Source organism: Elephantulus edwardii, unplaced genomic scaffold (genome assembly GCF_000299155.1).
Source record: "Elephantulus edwardii isolate Elephantulus edwardi_28Jun2011 unplaced genomic scaffold, EleEdw1.0 scaffold00018, whole genome shotgun sequence".
In the NCBI taxonomy this organism is placed as follows: Eukaryota; Metazoa; Chordata; class Mammalia; order Macroscelidea; family Macroscelididae; genus Elephantulus; species Elephantulus edwardii.
In genome coordinates, this window is record NW_006399768.1 from 22,118,362 (window position 1) to 22,139,690 (window position 21,329).

The window sequence follows — 21,329 nt, forward strand, 5'->3', positions numbered from 1 at the left end:
AACCACAAAGAGAAAAGAAGTCTGAGGACTGAAATTTAAGAGGACAAGAAGAAAAAATGATTTGATAGACAAACAGTAAGTAGCCAAGAAGGATGAGAAACAGGAAATACTATAGTGTCACAGAAGTGAAGTAGAAAGAGAGCTATTCAAGACAAAGAGGTGATTATCAATAGCATCCAGTGGAGCAGAAATCAAATGTTTGTTCTTCTGAGGAAAAGCTTTTGTATAGTGAATGTTCTGTTACTGATCATAGCAATAAGTTGGTAAGCATCTCAAATAGAGACTAAAATACTTTTTAACAATTAACTCTTCATATTGTTTCAATTTTCGTTGACGTTTTAAGTTAAACTAAATAATTCCAGATCATTTTGTGTTTAGTGGTAGGAAATCATCTGAGATTTATGTCATGGAGTAATAGGGGTAGATGTGTCAGAGAAAATAAGGTTGGCCCAGAATAGAGCAGGGTTCAGAGCTGTTGTACATAGGGTTGCTATGAGTTGCAAGTGACTCAATGACACATAACAACAACAACAACTCTAACCCTTGACAAATTCCCCCTCCCCACCCTCCAGGAATACAACCAGTTCTGTGTGATAGAAGAAGCATCTAAAGCAAGTGAAATTTTAGGAAATTCAACTCATGAAAAAATGTGCCTAGTTCCTGGTAAAACAAGAAAATATTTATTTAAATTTGTTGCGAAAACTGAAGACGTGGGAAAGAAAATTGAGGTAAGTTATGTAGTTTGTTTTAAAATGTTTAATTATAGAAGTATGCTTATGTCATAAAAAATTCAGATAATGTACAAGTTTAAGTAAAACAATGGAAATTATCTACCTGAAATTTCCAAGAGAGACTATTATAATGATTTGATAGATTTCTTTTGAGAAATTTTTTATGAACATATTTATAGTTAAAAATCTTATCCAGTGAGTAAAATTGAGACTATTATACATAATATTCTGCAACTTGCTTTTTCACCGAGTAGTGTGTGTTAGAAAGTATTGAATGTCAAGTACATAGAAAGAACCTAGTATTTTAATGATTGCATAATTGGTTATGAAATTTTAAATAATATATGGCATTTATAAAATAAGTTTTATGCCAGTTCGTGTTGACAGTGTATTGTTAATGTTTAAACACTGCTGTGTTGTATAGTTTTAAAGGAAAGATAAATATCTTTAAAAATTAATATAGATTAAAGTGGCTTTCAGAAATGTGAAATAATGAAAGTAATCTTTCTTGTATACAGAGTTTGAGACTGACTATATTGGTTTAAATTCTAACTCTTTAGGGTATTAACTTGTGATTAGTTTAAGGTTGTTTTTTTTTTTTAACTAGGCAATTACCTCTTTTTGTCCCAGTTTATTTACCTATAAAATAAGGGTCCTAATAGCACCTATTACTCTGATGGTCTAGTGGTAAGAAGCTGCACTGTTATGCCTAAGGCACACAGTTTGAATCCACCAGCTGCTCTGTAAAAGATGGATAGTATCCTCTTCTGCAGTTAATTGCCTTTGAAAACCTGCCAGAGAGTCAGCTATGGGTCGGTTCTGACTTGATGGTACACAACAATAGCAGTTCTTAGGGGGTTCTGACTGCATAGTTCATAGGGAGTTGTGCTCCTAACCCTAAGGTTATTCCTCTCTGGCAGTTTGAATCCACTGCCCATACCTTGGGAGGAAGATGAGCAATCTCCTCTTAGGCACTTTACAGCTTCAGAAAACATACTGGAAGGTCAGAAATTGATTCTCATTCGATTGAAATGAGTGAGTGAATAGTACCTATCTATCTCGCAACATTTTGTGAGGACTCCTTGGATTAACTAACTGTATATAAGATCAGAAAAGCAGCATTTGCCCAAGAGCAGGAAGGGGTAAGATAAAAGAATTAATAAAAATCAGAATTACAGAGTTGTGGGCAAAGTGTGATTACCTTGTGAGGGTATTGTAAGTGATGGTATAAAACAAATTTTGTATGAATGGTTGAATGAACAACCGATATATTTTGTAAATTTTCATTCAAATCACAATTTTTTAAAAAAGGTTTTGTACCAGAACAAAATAGATGAATGGGACCATCTAAGAATCAAATCCCTGTGCACATCAAAAAACTTCTCTAACAGGGTAAAAAGGAAACCCACAGACTAGGAAAAATATTTGGTAATGAAATCAGGAGACGAATTGCATTGGGTAAGTCTGCTGTCAGGGATCTCTCCAGAGTACTGAAAAGCAACTTCAGTCTGGAGACTAAGGTGCATGTGATCCAGGCCATAGTCTTTGCAATTGCTTGCTATGCATCAGAGAGCAGGACAATGATTAGGTATGATAGAAAGAGAATTGATGCCTTTGAGCTGTGGTGTTGGAGAAGAGTATTGAATATACCATGGACTGCTAGGAGAACAAACAAGTTCATCCTAGAAAGGGTGAGACCAGTTGCTCCTTGGAAGCAAGGATTCTGAGGCTCCGCCTGACATATTTTGTGCATGTTGCAAGAAGGGACCAGTCCTTGGAGAGGGACACCATGCTTGGAAGGGTGGAGGGACTGAGAAAGAGAGGAAGATCATCTATGAGATGGATTGATTTAGTGACAAGGGTAATGAGGTAGTAGGTGTGTCAGGGACAGTAAAGTTGGCACAGGATAGAGCAGGTTTCAGGGCTGTTGTACATAGGGTCACATAACATAACAATGGCACATAATAATAACAACAATGAAATATCTGATAAGGGACTCATATAAAATGTATCTACTACTACAGTACCTCAACAAGAAAAGGTGAACAACCCTATGGCAGAATGGGCACAGGATATGAATTGACACTTCAGCAAAGAAGATATTCAGAGGGCAAACAAACATAGGAAGAAATGTTCAAAATCCCTAGCTATCAGAGAGATGCAAATAAAAACGACTATGAGATGCTGGGGAGGGTGAAGGGACATCGCAGGAGAGGAAGGCCCTCTATGAGGTGGATTGATTCGGTGACTGGGATAATTGGGATGGGAGTGTCAGAGACAGTGCAATTGGCACAGGACAGAGCAGAGTTTAGGGCTGTTGTACATAGGGTCGCTATGAGTGACAAGCGACTCAATGGCACATAACAACAACAACATGAGATAACATCTCCAGTAACAATAGTGAAGTTCAGTAGAGCAGCAAATGATAAATGCTGTCAAGGATATGGAGAGATTGGAACCCTTATTTTACTGTTGGGAATATAAAATTGTGCAACCACTATGAAAGGCAGTTTGGCATTTTCTAAAAAATTTGGAAATAGAAATACCATTTGACCCAGCGATGCAACTACTGGGAATATTCCCTTAAGAAACCATAACCACCATCCAAACAGAAATAATGCACACCCAGGTTTTTTGCTTTGTTGTTTACAATAGCAAAGAAATGGAAGCACCAGGTACCATCAACAAATGAATGGATAGAAAAACTACGGAATGCTACACAGCACTGAAAAACAGTGAACTCATAAAACGTTTCACAACATGGGGGAACCTGGAGGATATCATGCTGAGTGAAATATCTCAGTCACAAATGGATAAATACTACATAGCACCACTGTTATAAAGCAAGTCTGATGTTTGGAGTTGGGATGAGAATAGCATAAGCGTGGATAGATAATGACCATTGCATTGGAACATATGAATGAAGAACTGTTAAAAAAATGGATGATTAGGCATTATACATATGACAGCAGCCCAGGAAAAGAGGTATATCATTGCAAAGAGGACTAGAGGGCAGGGGGAATGTAAATAATTATGCAACAATGAATGAATATTTAAAAAAAAGAAAAGTAGAGTGGGAGTAGGGAGAGAAAGGGGGTAAAATATGCAGTAGTGAATGAATGAAAATCTAACTTCTTTGTAAACAGTAGTTAAAATCACAATTAAAATTTTCTTTTTAAATAAAGGTTTTGTGAAGAGTAAACCACTTAATTGATGTAAATTGTATAGATAAATTATTAACATATAGCACTCATTAATTTTTTGTTTTCTATTCTTGAATGGGAATGATTATGTATTCTAAATTTTGGATCATTTTTAAAGACAGAAACGTAAGACTGTAATCCCTTAAACTAGAACAGTTATTATTCCTATTTTTTAAGATGAAGATGTTGAAACCCAGATTATACCCAGAGTATAATTAATCAATGTCATAGAGTATGTAGCAAGAATAAATGCCAGAATAAGCCTCAGAAAGCAGGTGTTCTGACGTCTAATACACAAGTTCTCTAGATTAACTCTCAACTAGCAAAATAAGATAGACGGTTTTGGAGAGGGGATAATGACCAACAAATGTGAGATTGCATTTCTGACAGACCTTTTTCTTTTAGATTACTTCGGTGGATCTGGTTCTAGGCAACGAAATGGGAAGATGTGTGGTTCTAAACTGGCAGGGAGGAGGAGGAGATGCTGCTTCCTCCCAGGAAGCCTTGCAGGCATCGCGTTCATTCAAAAGGCGACCTAAACTGCCGGACAACGAGGTCCACTGGGACAGCGTGATCATTCAGGCAAGCACAATGTAAGGCAAATGGCACCGGGTCAAACTGCCAGGTTTTTAAATACTTTGTTTTAATAGTTTAGTTCTTTTTTTTTTTTTCTTTCCCAGTCTGCTTACCCAAAGCTTTTTTTAAAGGATCATATCTAGAGTTCCAAACATTTCCGTACATCTCCGACATGAGCCTCCTGCCCTCACTAATGAAATGTACTGTTTGGCTGTGACTGTTCAGTCCCATGAAAAGACTCAGATCAGAGATGTGAAGCTCACTGCTGGGTTAAAACCAGGTAAACATTCTTTAACTATAATCCGTATCAGTGTACTGTATAACAGGCAGAGTTGCAAATTCCAAGGTGTTTGTTTAAAATGTGGTTATAATGTAGTGTTCTTCATAAAGCATTGATTGTTAATGTTTGAATTGTCTATTTTAAAACACAAATGTTAACACTTTCAGGACAGGATGCCAATTTAACTCAGAAAACTCATGTGACTCTTCATGGAACAGAACTATGTGATGATTCGTACCCTGCTTTACTTACTGACATTCCTGTTGGAGATTTATACCCAGGAGAACAGGTAAACTGCATCACTGCCATTGGAAAAGAGGTCGGCTAGTTTGTAGTTTTAAATATAGTGTGAATTTTTAAACAGTTTTCTGAGATTTAAAAGTTATGTCACAAATGAATACTTCATACACATTTTAACATGTGTAAAATCTTTCAAAGCCATTTTTATATAAGTGGGCACTAAAAACAAGTGATCCTATTAAGAATGATTTGCCTGATAAAGCAACTATTGTTTGTATTTAGTGAAATAACTTGTTAGTCAACCCTTGTTTCCAAGTCAAACACAAAGACTCCATGGGAAGTTGAGAATGATTGAAAAAATAGAGTAGTAATGACTGGCTAGATAGTTGTACTGGCACTCACTATCAAGAGCCAAGCCTGTCCGGTGGCTGGAATCCAATAGCCTCTCTATACGAGCAGGATGGCAGTCTGCTGCCATGCAGTATTTAGTCTCCGAGACCCACTGGAAGATCAGCCATGAGTTGATGCCTGTTTGACAGCAGTGAAGGACAACATGTTTATGCTGTGGCAGGAATATGTTAAGAGCACTTTTCTGGGGTGGGATCTTTGATTATTTACGCACAACAAGCTTATAAAAAGTGTTAAAAGAATTTAACCAGTTGATATAATAAACTTAAAATATGGGAACATTATTCTAGAATAACCATATCAGAAATCTGTATCTTATTCATTCTATTAAATTTTGTATTGTTACAGCTAGAAAAAACAATATATGTTTGCTGTGGAACAGTGGGTTCAAGAATGTTTCTTGTGTATGTTTCTTACCTTATCAATACAACTGTTGAAGGAAAAGACATTGTTTGCAAATGTCATAAGGTAATTTTTTCTTTCTTTCCTTTTCCCCCCCTTAAGCTATTTCACAAAGCATCATGTATAGTGTATTCCCTTATTTTGTATTAATTTTAGTTTACCTGTAAAATAAGCAGCTTAATTGCTTGTGATCTGTTACACATTTTAATTAAACCTCTGTTGATTTTCTTAGCATTAGTATTTAGATTTGTTGAGACTAGCATGCATTACTTCAATGTTAGACTGAGAAATCGGCCTTTATAACTTATATGTAGAGTAAGCAGATATGAGAACTTTCACAGTCATGTTAGATACTTGAGACTAACTCTATCTACTTTATAAAACTACACATTAAATAAAAATCTGTAAGCTGGCACATAGTTCTGTAGGATGGAAGTTATTCAAGAGGATATTATATTTATTAAGGATCATATGTAAAAATAGAAAAGCTACTGTAGTCACAGCCCAAAAGCAGTTACTAGTAAGTCTGTTTCTTATGTGCCCTTTTTTTGTGTATATGGAATTTAAAAGTATGTTTATATAGATTTGAAAGGTGGAGAGTCAGTGGAAGAAAGACCCTCAGTGAGATGTACTGACACAGTGACCGCAGCAGTGAGATCAAGTGTGTCAAGAGATGTGAGGACGGCATAGCATAGGGCAGGGTTCATAGGGTCGTTATGAGTCATACTCAATTTGATGGCACCTAACCACAAAACTTACATCTTTAATCATATTATATGTAGTAATTGTGTCCTCTTCTTTTAAATGGAAAATTATGACATTTTAAATCTTAATCTTGGCACATTCTTGTCCCACACTTACTCTTAGGAATTTAGTCCCCATCCCAGCAGAGGAAAAGGCCTGGCAGTTTGGGGCTTTATGATCTGGGTGCTGCACTGACCCTCACCCTCACATTGGATTACTTAAAGCACTTTAGGAGGGAAAACCTCAAGAGAATTAGAGTATTTCTCAAGTAGGAGGAGGAAGGCAGTTAATACGCTATAAAAAAATCTCACATACCCCTTTACCATTAGTAATGTTTGACTCAGTTAGTGAATATCCACCAGATTGCTAGGCTGTAAATTGTTAAGGAAGGAAAATACCCATCTTTCTCCTATGACGTATTTAGTAGATTCTGACTGCAAACCTTTCAGTTAGCTTGACGCGTTATATACTGCCCTAAAAAAGCTTTGTTGTTGTTATGTGCCGTCGAGTCGCCTGCGACTCATAGTGACCCTATGTACAACAGCCCTAAACTCCGCTCTGTCCTGTGCCAATCGCACTGTCTCTGACACTCCCATCCCAATTATCCCAGTCACTGAATCAGTCCACCTCATAGAGGGCCTTCCTCTCCTGTGCTGTCCCTCCACCCTCCCAAGCATGATGTCCCTCTCTAAGGACTGGTCTCTCCTCACAACATGTCCAAAGTATGTTAGATGGAGCCTCAGAATCCTTGTCTCCAAGGAGCCACCTGGTTTAACCCTTTCCAGGACAAATCTGTTTGTTTTCCTAGCAGTCCATGGTATTCTCAATACTCTTCTCCACACAGCTCAAAGGCATCAATTCTCCTTCTGTTAGGGACCTCTCCAAAGTGCTGAAGAGCAATGGTGTCTCTTTGGATACAGGCTAGGGTCTTCGCAATCACCAAAAAAGCTTTACAAAGGAGAATATTATAACAAAATGTATAAAGACATGGAGGGAGAAAATCATAAGAATACACACTTTGCATTCCTCAAGTTGAAAGTAATGAAGAATTAAGTCAAGCCTTGAGTTGCAATACTGAAGGGCCTAATCTTGAATGGTGCAGTAAGCATCAAAAAAGATGGACAGAATTCAGAGAATAACCATACCAAAGAGAATTGGTCAACACTGAAACATTTCAGGAGGTAGCATATGATCGAGAACCAATGGCACTGAAGGAAGACGTCCAGTCTACACATGTGGAATTCGTGTCTCTCTCAGCCAGCCCTTTCCCAAGCTGTATCTTTAATGACACTACATCTGATGGACACAAATAGATGTTACAAGGAAAAGAATTTAATGGTTGCATACATGTGGAAAAAACCTGGATTTAAAGGTGTTAAATATAGGTAGATGGCAATACAAACATCATAATGAACAGGTTTCCTTTTTAAAAAGAAAAAATAAAGTTAAGTATTTTTTTCTAAGGGGTTTATTTGGGAGCTCTCATTGGCCTAGTGGCAAGAAGCTGTGCTGCAGTTCCAAAAGCATATAGTTCGAGACCACTAGCTGCTCTGCAGGAGAGGATGGAGTCTCCTCCTGAGCAATTAACTGCCTCTGAAAACCTGCCAAAGGGCCAACTGTGGGTCAGTTCCTGCTCGACAGTACACAACAACAGGAAATTGTCACATAAGGCTGTAGCAGCCAACCTTCAAACTAATTTTACCAAGAGGCGTGTTTCTCATAGAGTAGCCCTAGTGTTATTTGGAAGGCATTTTTGGCAATACAAAGGCTTCTGGGATTTTTGGCAATCCCAGGCCCTCAAGAAACAAAGAGCACACTCTAGCTGACTTTCTCAGCCAGAGTTCCTCATTTCAATCACAGAACAGAGAAAAATTATCTGAGTGACTCACTACCTCCCCCCTGTTCTTCCAGGGTTATTGTATTCTAGTTGCACTAGCATAAAGTTAAGTCATCCCATAAAATAGAATTGGGTGAAACACACGATCTAAACATCTCTCAGGAAACCCCATTTGCCAGAGAAATGAAAAGAGTGGAGAAATAGAGAAACCATTCTACTTCACCAGAGGGGAAATTACTAAAGATATGTTAACATTCTAGAAATTGAACACAATGCCTACTGTTGAAATCTTTTAACTGGGAACTATGACCTAATTCTTCACATTGTTTGAGTCTATATAAATTGCAGGGTTCTGTGTTGTCTTTACTAATAAAGCTGTTTTATACAGGGGAGAGATGTGACATGAACAATACTTAGGAAAGTGGAATGTATCCCCAGGAAATCAACTTTAGAGTGAGGGAGTCTGTGGTTTATATCTACTTAGGAACTTTGCTACCTTGCTCTTCTGCTGGTTCTGACCTTCTTAACCTTATCTGTTAAAACTGGGGTAATGAGTGAAACCTTCTAATCCCAGTGAGCTGTTAAGACCTTTAAATTTTATATAAGGTTGCATACTAGCAAGGCAAGTCATTTAATTTTTCTTAACCTTTGTTAAAATGATGATAATTCCTTCCTAGCCTCCTGTCATAGTAGATGGCTATGGATTCAGTCTCATTTTTACCTTTAAGTGACTCTATCCTGTAGATCATATAGAATGAATATATAGATATAGATATCTATATATATATACACACACACACAGATATATAGATATAGATAGATATACATATATGTATATATGCCATATCTTAGCTGATCCTTGAGTTTCTCATTCATTTCTGCAGGTCTTTTGTCTGAGGAAAATAATTGAGGGCCTTTGGCTTTCCTTCATGGATTGCACACATTTTCAACCTTACACTGAAGTTGTCTTGATGATATTAAAAGAAGACATAATTTGAAGCACATAATAACATTATTATTATAATTATTAAAGTACTTTGCTGAATGCTTTATGAGAATTACATTGTTTAATCCTTTTAACATTTCTCTGGAGATGATTTAAACTGATGTTTAAAGAGATGACATAACCTTCCCAAGGTCTCATCACTGTGACCAATTATAAATATTAGGGAGCAGAACTGGATCTAGCTGGCATTGTAACCTGAGCTATTAAGCTGACTAGTGCATGGCCTTTGTAAAAAGTTTTGACCAACAGGGTGGGTTACTTTATTTTAAAGGCTGTAATAAACCCATTGTGTTCCCAACAGGCTGTAGCATGCAAGATAAGGGTACATACAGGCTCCAGGGTCAAATTAGGTTCTGGCCCATCTGCTGCCTCTTACAGCTATGATTTCTTCATCTTAAATTGGTGTAAAAATGGCACCTGTCTCTTTAAGTTATTTGTAGTTATATAACATATGTATAATGATTATAACCATGTCTGTCATGTCATGTTGTTATTATTTTCATTATCTTGCATCAACACAAAGAACGTGCAGATTATAGTCTTGGCACCATTGGTTTTGTGACCTTAAGCAAGTCACTTAACCATAACTCCCGACAAAGTGATGATAATGCCTACACTGCCTGTTTCACCAACTCCTATGATAAATAATGTTGTTGTTGTTGTTGTTAAGTGGGCGACCCTATGAAGGAGAGTCCTCGATGCTTGGGTGCCTTTCATCCTCTCTCCAGGTTCATAGGGTTTCCGGAGGCAAACTATTATGGAAGAGGATGCCACTCCTCCTTCCACGCTTGTTTTAATCAGGGAGCTCCACCCCACTCTCTGTCCACATTGGGTAGCCAACCATTAACGCATTTGACACATCAGTGTCACAGTGTTCAGCCTCACAGCAACCACAAGTGACCGCGGGACAGCAACTTGTAAACCAGGGCTATACGACCTAGAGGAATGTCTGAACAAAAACAATGAAAGACTGGCCTGAGGGCCGCGGATTAAAAGTCACCCACCTTTGTCTTGGTAGCATCGTTTTCTGTCCACGGGGCCAGCTGATCTCTCTCTCTTTATTGATATTATTGTTGTTAAGTGCCATTGAGTCGCAGGTGACTCATAGCGACCCTATGAAGGAGAGTCCTCGACGCTTGGGTGCCTTTCATCCTCTCTCCAGGTTGATAGGGTTTCCGGAGGCAAACTATTATGGAAGTGGATGCCATTCCTCCTTCCACACTTGTTTTAATCAGGGAGCTCCACCCCACTCTCTGTCCACATTGGGTAGCCAACCATTAACGCATTTGACACATCCGTGTCACAGTGTTCAGCCTCACAGCAACCACAAGTGACCGTGGGTCAGCAACTTGTACACCATGGCTATATGACAAATATTGAATAGTATAGTTGTTCTAAAATTATAGGTTAATTTCTTAGAACTATCTCTACATAGATTTTTTAAAAAGTCATCTAAATACCATTTTAACATACAACTTAAGATAATTTTTAATAGTTATAAATTTTACATTCCTTATATTTTCAAATGTTTGTTTATTAAGATTTAAAAAAGACATTGAATAATGTACCCTTAAAATTCTCTTATAGGATGAAACTGTGACAATAGAAACAGCCTTTCCATTTGATGTTGCAGTCAGGTTTGTTTCTACAAAGGTATGTTCCAAAGCAGCATACGGCGAATCATTCAGGTATTAAGAATGGATGGATACTGTTTCTGAGAGAACTTTTTATCTTTATTTGTGACAGTTTGAGCACCTAGAGAGGGTCTATGCTGACATTCCCTTTCTGTTGATGACGGATATCTTAAGTGCCTCCCCATGGGCCCTCACTATTGTGTCCAGTGAGCTACAGCTTGCTCCTTCTATGATGCCTATGGATCATCTAGAGTCCCAGGTGGACAAAGGTGAGAATTGCAGTCATTCCCACATAATTACCAGATGTGTGTGCATGTGTATGTGAGAGAGAAAGAGCGCACAGTGTAAGTAAGAGTTCCCTGTTTTTGCTGAAAGAACACCTTCTTGATGAGAATTCAAACAACAGCCATTTAATTACCTTTATCTTCATCTTCCCTGTAAGTAGATTTCAATATCTTTTGATACATAACATTTATCAAGTGTATTACTATGAGGAGTCCTGCTCATCTCCCAAGAAAATACCAGAAAGAGCCCGGAACCTCTGCTTCACATCTATCCATTTTCCCCCCCCAAAAAAAGAAGCGTCAATGTTTCTCTTAGAATAATGGTGTATATAGTTGGGTTCTTGCATGAAAGTTTGGCATCAAATCTTTAAATAAGGTCAAAATACGATAAAAATGAAGCAAGCCCCAACCTCTAATTATTTTTAGTTTTTCTTATAAAATAAAAATTCATTATTATTAATTTTTCTTACCATTGTTGTTAGTTGCTGTCAAGGCAACTCAGACTTCTGACAACCTCACATATACAGAAGGGACTCCTCCTCAGGGTTTTCACTTCTCTGGCCTATGAAAATAGACTGCCAGTACTTTCTTCTGAGGCACTACTGGGGTCTTTTAGCAAATACTGAAGTGCTTATATATGTGCATCCTTCTCTAGTATTTAAATGCTAAAAATGTTTGAAGTTCTATAGTAGTAATAATAGTAAACAACATTTTATGTTTTTTGAATGCCTTCATAAATCTTGGTTGTTTTCATTGTTCAAGCTTTCTTGTTATTCTAGACATCAAGGTCTCTATGTCTGCTTTTCTGTCTTTTCCTACCTTGTGTTTTCACTGAGAAATTTGGAATAATCTTGAGATTTAGAGTCTGGCTGGATTAGTTTTATTCTCAGCCCTGTGCCTTCTTTTTGGTTAAATTGTGTGGGTCATTTTGTTTTATCACTTACTTCTCAGGGTGTTTCATTAGTTGTCAAGGTTAAAAGAGATAGTGTATGTGAAACAACATATATGGAATATCTTAGCCCAGTGTTGAACTTCTAATAATAATAAGCAGTCAGTGAAATTGGTTTATCTTTCTATTCTTTCTGATTTCTTGCCCTTTAAAGGTTAGTCATTTTCAAGGTCCTGACATTGGTTCCCTTTTCATTCTCAATGGCCTTATAAAACCTTACCACCAATTGCTATTATAGATTGGCTTGACTCATGGAGACCGCTTGTGTTTGTCAGAGTAGAATTGTCCTCCATGGGGATTTTAGTTGGTGATTTTTCAGAAGTAAGTTGCCAGACCTTTACTCCAGAGTGCCTCTTGGCAGACTTGCGTCTGTAACCTCTTGATTTGCAACTGAGTGTGTTAATCATTTGCACCTACTGGGAACCCCCATAGCTTTAGGTCATCTACATTTCCTAGTCCAGTTGGAAGAGTGATACCTAATCTAAGCTAGAAGCTACAGAGAAAATGAAATGTCTTCAAACAGCATGGTCATTCTGATTAACTTCTCAGAGCTAAGAAGAATTTTGGATGATTTTAATATGAATGGCTTTAAATTGGTACATTTTCTTTCCCTGTAAAGTTCCATATTGGATTACAATATTAATTTTTAGTCCTTGTTGTTGGTTGTTGTTGTTAGGTGCTGTCGAGTCAAGTGCAACCCATCGAGACCCTGTGAACAACAGATTTGAACTCTGTCCTATCCTGTGCCATCCTCCACTTCCTGACACACTAGAGCCCATTGCACCAGTCACTGTGTCAGTCCACCTTGTTGAGGGTCTTGCATTCCTTCGCTGACTCACAACCTTTCCCTCTGCCATGCCTCTGTCATGGCCGAAGTATGTAAGGCGACACTTTATAATCTTTGTCTCCAAGAAGCACTATGGCTGGGCTGCATTTTCTCCAAGATAGATTTGGTTTTTCTTTTGGCAGTCCATGCGATGTTCAGTACCCTTCTCCAGTACCATAGCTCAAAGGCATCAATTCTTCTTCTGTCATCCGTATTCATTGTCCAGCTCTCAGATACATAGCAAGTGATCAGAAAGACCATGGCCTGAATTAGATGCACCTTAGTCTTCAAACTGATGTCATTATTCCTCAATAATTTGGAGAGATACCTAACTACAGACTTTCAAGTGTAGTATGTCTCCTGATTTCCTGACTGCTGGTAGCAAGGGTGTTGATTGTGGATCCAAGTAACATAAAGTTGTTGACAGTTTAAATATTTTCTCTCATGAGGTTGCCTATTGGTCCATTGGTAAAAACTTTTTGTTTTCTTGATGTTGAGATGCAATCCATATTGAAGGCTGTATTTGATCTTTTGCAACAAGTGCTTCAAGTCCTCCTCACTTTAAGCAAGCAAGATTGTGTCATCTGCATAATACAGGTTATTGATGAGTCTCTCTAGTCTTGATGCCACATTCTTCATAGACTCCAGTTTCCTGAATAACTTGCTCAACATAAAGATTGAATAGGTATGGAGAGAGCATACTGCCATGACACACTCCTTTCTTAATTTTAAACCATGTTGTGTTCCCTTATGGGAGCACTGTGGTCTAGTGGCAAGAAGCTGCACTTCAGTCATGAAGGCAAACAGTTCAGATCCACCAGCTGCTCCAAGGGAGAAAGATGGGCAGTCTCTCTCCTCTTACGCCTTTGAAAACCCTCTGGAAGGTTAGCTGTGGGTCGGTTCCAACTTGATGGTACACAACAACATCTACAGCGTTCCCTTATGCTGTTCATACAACAGCCTCTTGGTCTAGGTATAGCTTTTACATGAGCACTAATAAGTGCTATGGGATTTCCATTCTTTTCAATGTTAGCCATAGCTTGTTATAATCTACAAATATCAAATGCCTTTCCATTGCCAATAAAGCATAAACAGACATTCTTCTGGTATTCTTTAATCCCTGTAATTACTTAAAAGTAATTCATTAAAGTAAAAATAATTAATAATTCTTTTCTGTTTCACTGCTGGTGAAAAAAAAACCCCTCAATGCCATAGGAGTCCAGTCAGATTCATAGTGAGTGACCCACCATCAGGTTTCCAAGACCATGAGTCTTTAGGGGAGAAAACTACTCGTCTTTCTCCTGTGGAATGGCTGGTAGATTCAAACTGCTGACCTTTTGTTAAGGACTGTAGCTCCAAATCTCTCTTAATCTATCACAGATTTTTTAAATTATAAAACCATGGACACAGTTACAAATTGTAGATATTTTGTTGTTACTATTTCAAAGATTTCATTCACAGATTTACTAAGATTGGCTTAGGTAGGCACTGTTTCTCATTTGTATTCAAAGTGTTGTTGCAGATGGTTAAGTGTTGAAGGAGAGGGGCAGTTGGACAGTTGTCCATTTATCAGGGAATTTACTATAAACTTGGTAAGAGGAAGTATCATTGCACAAGAAACCACCTTAGGCAATAATGAAGCAATATGTAATATTTTTCTTGCTGGATGGTGATACGTATTTACTCAGAGAAGGTCACTGAGAGATCGCACTGTGATATCTTCAATAATAATCAAAATTTCTTTGTTTTCCCCCATCCTGAAATGTTTCTAGTTACAGAAAGAAAAATAATCAGCCTTTGGTATTATTCTGGTGTCCAGATATCTTCCTTTTACTATTTCTCGTGAGAACTTACCACAGGCACAAAGTACCAGTTTTTGTTTGTTTGTTTCAGGTTAAAAAAACACAAAAACCAATATATTCATGTATTAAGGAAAATTCTGGTTAGGAAACTAGGAGAAGGTATTTGATTAATCACCCTAAATACCTACTGGTTTTATAGCTCTGACAGACCCACTTAACCTCTCTGAACTTTAGTTCCTAAGTCTCTAGAAATAATATGTAAATAATAAGATATTCCTTTTCTGTTGTATTGCTTTGGCTTTGAAACTCTAATAAATAAGACCATTGCCTAGGGCTCATGAGAGCCTCTTGCTTGTAGTTGTCTTACAGACTGGAGAGAGTGCTAGTGAATGTTTTTGTCTTCGGTGTCCATCTATTGGAAATGTTGAAGGTGGAGTCGCAACTGGACATTATATTATCTCCTGGAAGAGGTAATAGTAATAATCATATATTTTTAAAAATGCCATTGCTATTCTAATACTTTGATTATTTGCTGTTGCCACTGAATAATTAAGAACTTCTGTCACTCTAGAGAGCAGAAAACAAGGGGCCATTCTCTTCAGTGGATCTAATGGAATCATTTATCCAAAATACAAACTAAAAAGGATAATGAAACCTTTATTTTTTGTATTTGTGACCTACATATTGGTGAAATTTTAGCAAAACTAAATCTGAAGAGTCAATTTTCTACATCAGTAGAGACAAAACTGCCCTTACTTTCAGTCATTAGTTTTGTCTGTTTAGAAAATCCGAGGAAATCAATAATGAATTAGTTGATGAGTCTAACATCAATATATAAAAATTACTTAGGAGGGATCAGTCCTTGGAGAGGAACATCATGCTTGGGAGGATGGAGGGACAGCACAAGATAGGAAGACCTTCAATGAGATGGATTGATTCAGTGACTAGGGGTAGGTGTGTTAGAGACACTAAGATTGTCACAAGATAGAGCAGGGAATAGAGCTGTTGTGCATAGGGTCTCTATGAGTCAAGCAACTTGATAGCACATAGCAACAATCATTTAACATTAATGTGTTGATAAATGCAGCTATAGTTTATTCATTTTCATACATAGAAATTGCAGTTGCAATATTTTATGTGTTTTATAAAAGTAAAATGCAAATAAACATAAATTTTTTTTACATAAAATTTGAAAACATGTAAATCACTCTATATTGTTTGAGATTATATACCTGATCGGGAAAAATATGACAAAATACGTAAGAATGGTAGATGCAATTCTGGATAGTACCGAATTGTGGAAATCAGAGGTAAACCTCTAGACAATAATTTTAATATAGCTATCATATATGAAACCATGTCTAAGACTGTATCTAATAGACTATTGTATTTATGGAGGAAATGATAAAACTTCAAAATGTTGTTGTTGTTGTTATGTGCCGTCGAGTCGTTTCCAACTCATAGCGACCCTATGCACAACAGCCCTAAACCCTGCTCTATCCTGCACCAACTGCACCGCCTCTGACACACCCATCCCGATTACCCCAGTCACCGAATCAATCCATCTCATAGAGGGTCTTCCCCTCCTGCGCTGTCCCTCCACCCTCCCAAGCATGATGTCCCTCTCCATGGACCTGTCCCTCCTGGCAACATGTCCAAAGTATGTCAGACGAAGCCCCAGAATCCTTGCGTCCAAGGAGTAGCTTGGTTTAATCCTCTCCAAGATGAATCTGTTTGTTTTCCTGGCAGTCCACGGTACATTCAGTACCCTTCTCCAGCACCACAGCTCAAAAGCATCCACTCTCCTTCTGTCCTCCCTAGTCATTGTCCAACTCTCTGATGCATAACAAGTGATTGCAAAGACCATGGCCTGTATCAGGCGCACCTTAGTCTCCAGAGAGACACTGTTGCTCCTGAGTACCTTAGAGAGGTCCCTAACAGCAGACTTTCCCATCGCGATACGCTTTTTGATTTCCTGACTGCTGGTGCCAAGAGTGTTAGCCGAGCAAACTGAAGCTGTGAACACTCTCAAAACTTCAAAATAGCAAAGGAAATGTTAAGTAAATGGAAGAGATAACAGATTGGTTTAGAGTCAGTGCTGTTTCCTAATAAGGATATTTGCCCTTCCAGATTCTAAAACTGGTTATAGAGGTACGGTAATCAAACATTATTGTATCGGCATGAGGATATGTAAATAAACTAGTGAAACAGAGAGCAAATTTAAAAATATATTAATAGATGTATTTCATATGTGGAAAAAGTATTTAACAACGGTAGTATCAGTGGGAAAATAATCTCATAAAAATTTTTTGGTTAATGGTGTTACGTTCCATCAAGTCAGACCGACTCATAACTGACCCTCCAGTGGATTTTCAGAGGCTTTAAATCGCACTGGAGGAGTTTGCCCATCTTTCTCCTGCGGAACAGCCGATGGATTTGAAACTGTCTACCTTTGAGTTAGCAGTGGGACTTCTTACTCATTAGACCACTAGAGCTCCCATCTTCATTATTAGGCATAGAAAATTTATCTCCAGTGTGAACACTCTGTAAAGATTATTTCTAGATGGGGATTAGTGTGTCAGAATCAATGAGACTGGCTCAGGACAAGGCAGGCTTCAGAGCTGTTGTACACAGGGTCTCTATAGGTCTCAGGCAACTCGATGTTGCATAACAACAACAAGAAGCATTGTTTAAAAAGAAAAACAGCTGGTCGGGAAAACAAGAGCATTACTTTATGATTTGACGGAAGGAAGAATTTCGTAAGCATTGTTGTTGGTTGTTGTTATATGCCATCCAGTGACTTCTGACTCATAGCGACCCTATGTACTACAGCTCTGAACCCTACTCTATCCTGTGCCAACCTTATTGTCTCTAACACACCTACCCCCATTACCCTAGTCACTGAATCAATACATCTCATCAAGTATCTTCCTCTCCTGCGCTGTCCCTCCAAACCCTCCCAAGCATGACATCTCTCTCCAAGGACTGATCCCTCCTTGCAACATGTCCAAAGTAGTCAGACGAAGCTTCAGAATCCTTGCCTCCAAAGAGCAGCCCAGCTTCACCCTCTCTAGGATTCAAAAAAAACAAACAAACATACTAGGCATTTGTTATTAGGTTCTATTAAGTTAGCTCTGACTCATAGCAGTCTTCTGTACACAAGGATAAAATGTCATTGCCCAGTCGTGCACCATCCTCTCATACATTGCTGTTTGACCCATTTTTGCAGACACTATTCCACCAGCCACTAAAGTTGGTGAATTCAATAGATTTCTTAAATACTTCTTTTCATTTAAAAACACATAAAAATGGTGGGGGGAAACTGTGAAAAGGTATTAAGTAGTTTAAATTAGAGGACACCACAGCAGGTTGCCAATAAATATATTCTGAAATTCACTCTTACTGTTAAGTAGAAATGGCAGATTAAAGCCACACTGAATTTCAAATGTGCTTCTACTGGTTGGAAAAGTAGAAAAGCTTAGCAGTACCAAAGTTAGAACAAGCCATTTGGAACTCTTTTTTAGTAGCATCAGGTGAAGTTTGAGATAACCATATTCTACACAAAGGAAATGTATTTAAGAATGATCAAAGCAGTATGGACTACATACCATTAAAAAAATTGAATGTAAAACTAGATATTCATCAAGGAATAAACCCATTCACACAGCAGAATACGATATACCAATGAAAATGAATGAATCAGAGCTGTATCTGTTAGCATACTAAGAGAACAAAATGTGTTACAGCTGAGAATATGAATAAATTCTATTTATATAAAAACTGAATATTTAAATGTTGCTTAGGGTCACACAGCTAATAAGGAAAAGTAAGGTGAAATGCTGGGTATTGGTAGGTACTAATTCTGGATAGTGGTTCATTGTAGAAAGGAGAAGTATGTGATCAAAACAAGTAGGGGTACACAGATGAACTCAAATCTAAAGTTTTCTTAGGCTAGGAATGGAGGCATTCTTTAATTACTGAATTCTTCTACCTAAATAAGAAGACAAATATTTATTAATGTTGAAAGCTTAGATGGCTTGTGCTACCTTAATAATATAAAGACAAATATTTATTAATGATAAAGGCTTAAATAGAGTATGCAGTGACTCAGCCATTCCACCGTTGCTTCAAGGGCAGCCACCCATACTAAGTAAATATTCAGCAGTTTCTTAATGTTACTTACTTTGAATAACCACAGGGATGCTATTACAATTATTGACAGATGTTTTTAATTCTGCAGTTACTGCTATGTACTTGAGTTTTGGTTATAATAGTACTCATCAAAGTCTGAAGACTGATTAAGTGTCTGTGAACTGTTCTGAGTGAAATGAGTTTATGTCATAATGTAAATCACCACAGTAATTCCTTCAGTAAGAAAGTCTCACTACCAAAACACTGAATTTAAAAGGTGTGTGCTTCATGATGTAGTTAATTCATAGTCTAGCACAGCTTGTTGATTCATCCATCACTCACTGGTAGTGTAGCATTAAATGAAAATGTTTGCTAATGGGAAATACTAAAAACACAAATGAGATTCAAAAAGTTCTTACTTCATAAAAGTATTCTTCACTAACAGTGTAGAAAACAAAGAAATACCTTTACGTTCAAATTAGTTGTTGACTGTACATGTTGATGTTTGATTTTGGTTCGTTGACTCCTTACATCAAATGTGAGTTTGAAAGGTGGCATTCTCTTCTAGAACTTCAGCCCTGGAAAACATTCCCGTCATCAGTACCATCATCACTCTACCACATGTGATTGTAGAAAACATCCCTCTCCACGTGAACGCAGGTAATGGAGTTCATGTTTTACTTGAGAAGAATTTAATAATTTTTATTTTGCTTGCAGGATTTTCTTTTCTAATGTTTTATTTTGAAAATTTCCTAGCATTTATAAAAGTAGGTTGAAGCCTGTTTTGTTTCATCTGTATCCTTACACACTCCTCCTACCACCGCTTTCGTTTATTTTGAATTGGGATGCAATAAAATCTACCCATTGCAATGGACTCATTAGACTTTTAACACCTTTTTAATCTTTTAAAGGCAGGCCAACTCTTCCTCTCCTCTTCATTCTCCCTCCTTTCCATTTTATTTCATCCCCATCCTCTCCTCCACCTACCCTCCATGCTTTCTGCACCACTGTCCTCTCTTCTGCCTCCTTCCTGATTTCTGCATCTCACCTCCTTTATATCATCTTTACTCCTCACACCATCACCTCAGCCTTTCTCCTTCTCTTCCTTATTGTGTACTTTTTGAAGAAACCTAGTCATTTGTCTTATAGAGTTTCCCACAGATTTTGCTGATTGCATGGTATATTGTAAGTATTTTTCATTGATGGAAAAGATTCAGGTTTAAGAATTTGGCTAGAATACTTCATAGTTGATGATATGTACTATATATTCTGCCATCAGGAGGTATTAATATCTATCATTTCTTTTTTATTAGAATATTCTTATAAGGAGAAATTTCTCTTTATAAATAATTAGGATACGCTGGTGTCTGTAGTGTTTGACAAAAAGTATGTGTATATGTATAAGGGGGAAAATCTTATAGTTTTACTAAAACATGCTTTTGCTTGCTTTAATTTAACAAAGCTAGTTGATATCTAGGAGAGTCTTAGATATTTTTTTTTAAATATTTTTTTAAAGGCTAGCCTTGAAACTGTGAGATGTTGTGATCCTATACAGAGTAAACTTCTCTGTATACAAAAATCTTCTATGCTATTAAAGGACTTTAACAAAGTTAAAGACACAGAGTCAACAAGTAAAAATATTGTTGAGTTTTTTCTACACTGTTATTGTTGTTATGTGCCTTGGAATCTACTGCAACTTCTAGCAACCCTATGAACAACAGCTATGAACCTTGCCCTATCTTTGCCACCCTCACCATCTCCAATATACTTGAGTCCACAGTTATAGTTACCATGTCAATCTATCTTGTTGAGGGTCTTCCTCTCCAGTGCTGACCCTGCTTTATCTCGATATTCTTCTCCAAGGACTGGCCCCTCCTAGCAACAGGACCAGAACATGGGAGATGAAACTTCACCATCCATATCTCCAAGGTCACACTTTCTCCAAGATAGGCCTGTTTGTCCTTTGGGAAGTGTAAGGGATGTTCAGCACTCATCTCCAGATACCACATCTCAAAGGCACTGGTCCTTTTTCTGTCATCCTTAATCATTGTCCCAACTTTCAGATGCATAGCAAGTAACCAAAAAGACCATGGTCTTTTAAAACGATGTACTTTCTCATCGACACTTTGGACAGGTTCCTGCTAGATTTTCCCATTGCAAATACAACTTTTGATTTCTCGACTACTGGTGTTATACATTGTTGTTGTTGTTGTTGTTATGTGCCCTCGAGTCGTTTCCGACTCATAGCGACCCTATGCACAACAGCCCTAAACCCC

The 21,329-nt window shown here is 37.6% G+C and overlaps 1 protein-coding gene across 1 annotated transcript in view; it reads left to right on the plus strand.

Annotated features, from left to right (window-relative positions):
- TRAPPC11 (trafficking protein particle complex 11) overlaps nucleotides 1-21,329 on the plus strand; it is a 72,575-nt gene that overhangs the window by 40,324 nt on the left and 10,922 nt on the right. The window contains exons 18-26 of the mRNA XM_006882277.1: nucleotides 573-728; nucleotides 4,340-4,527; nucleotides 4,642-4,790; nucleotides 4,958-5,079; nucleotides 5,787-5,906; nucleotides 11,015-11,080; nucleotides 11,174-11,330; nucleotides 15,281-15,392; nucleotides 19,622-19,713. Coding sequence (XP_006882339.1) covers nucleotides 573-728; nucleotides 4,340-4,527; nucleotides 4,642-4,790; nucleotides 4,958-5,079; nucleotides 5,787-5,906; nucleotides 11,015-11,080; nucleotides 11,174-11,330; nucleotides 15,281-15,392; nucleotides 19,622-19,713 — 1,162 coding nt within the window. The remainder of the gene's footprint in view (nucleotides 1-572; nucleotides 729-4,339; nucleotides 4,528-4,641; nucleotides 4,791-4,957; nucleotides 5,080-5,786; nucleotides 5,907-11,014; nucleotides 11,081-11,173; nucleotides 11,331-15,280; nucleotides 15,393-19,621; nucleotides 19,714-21,329) is intronic.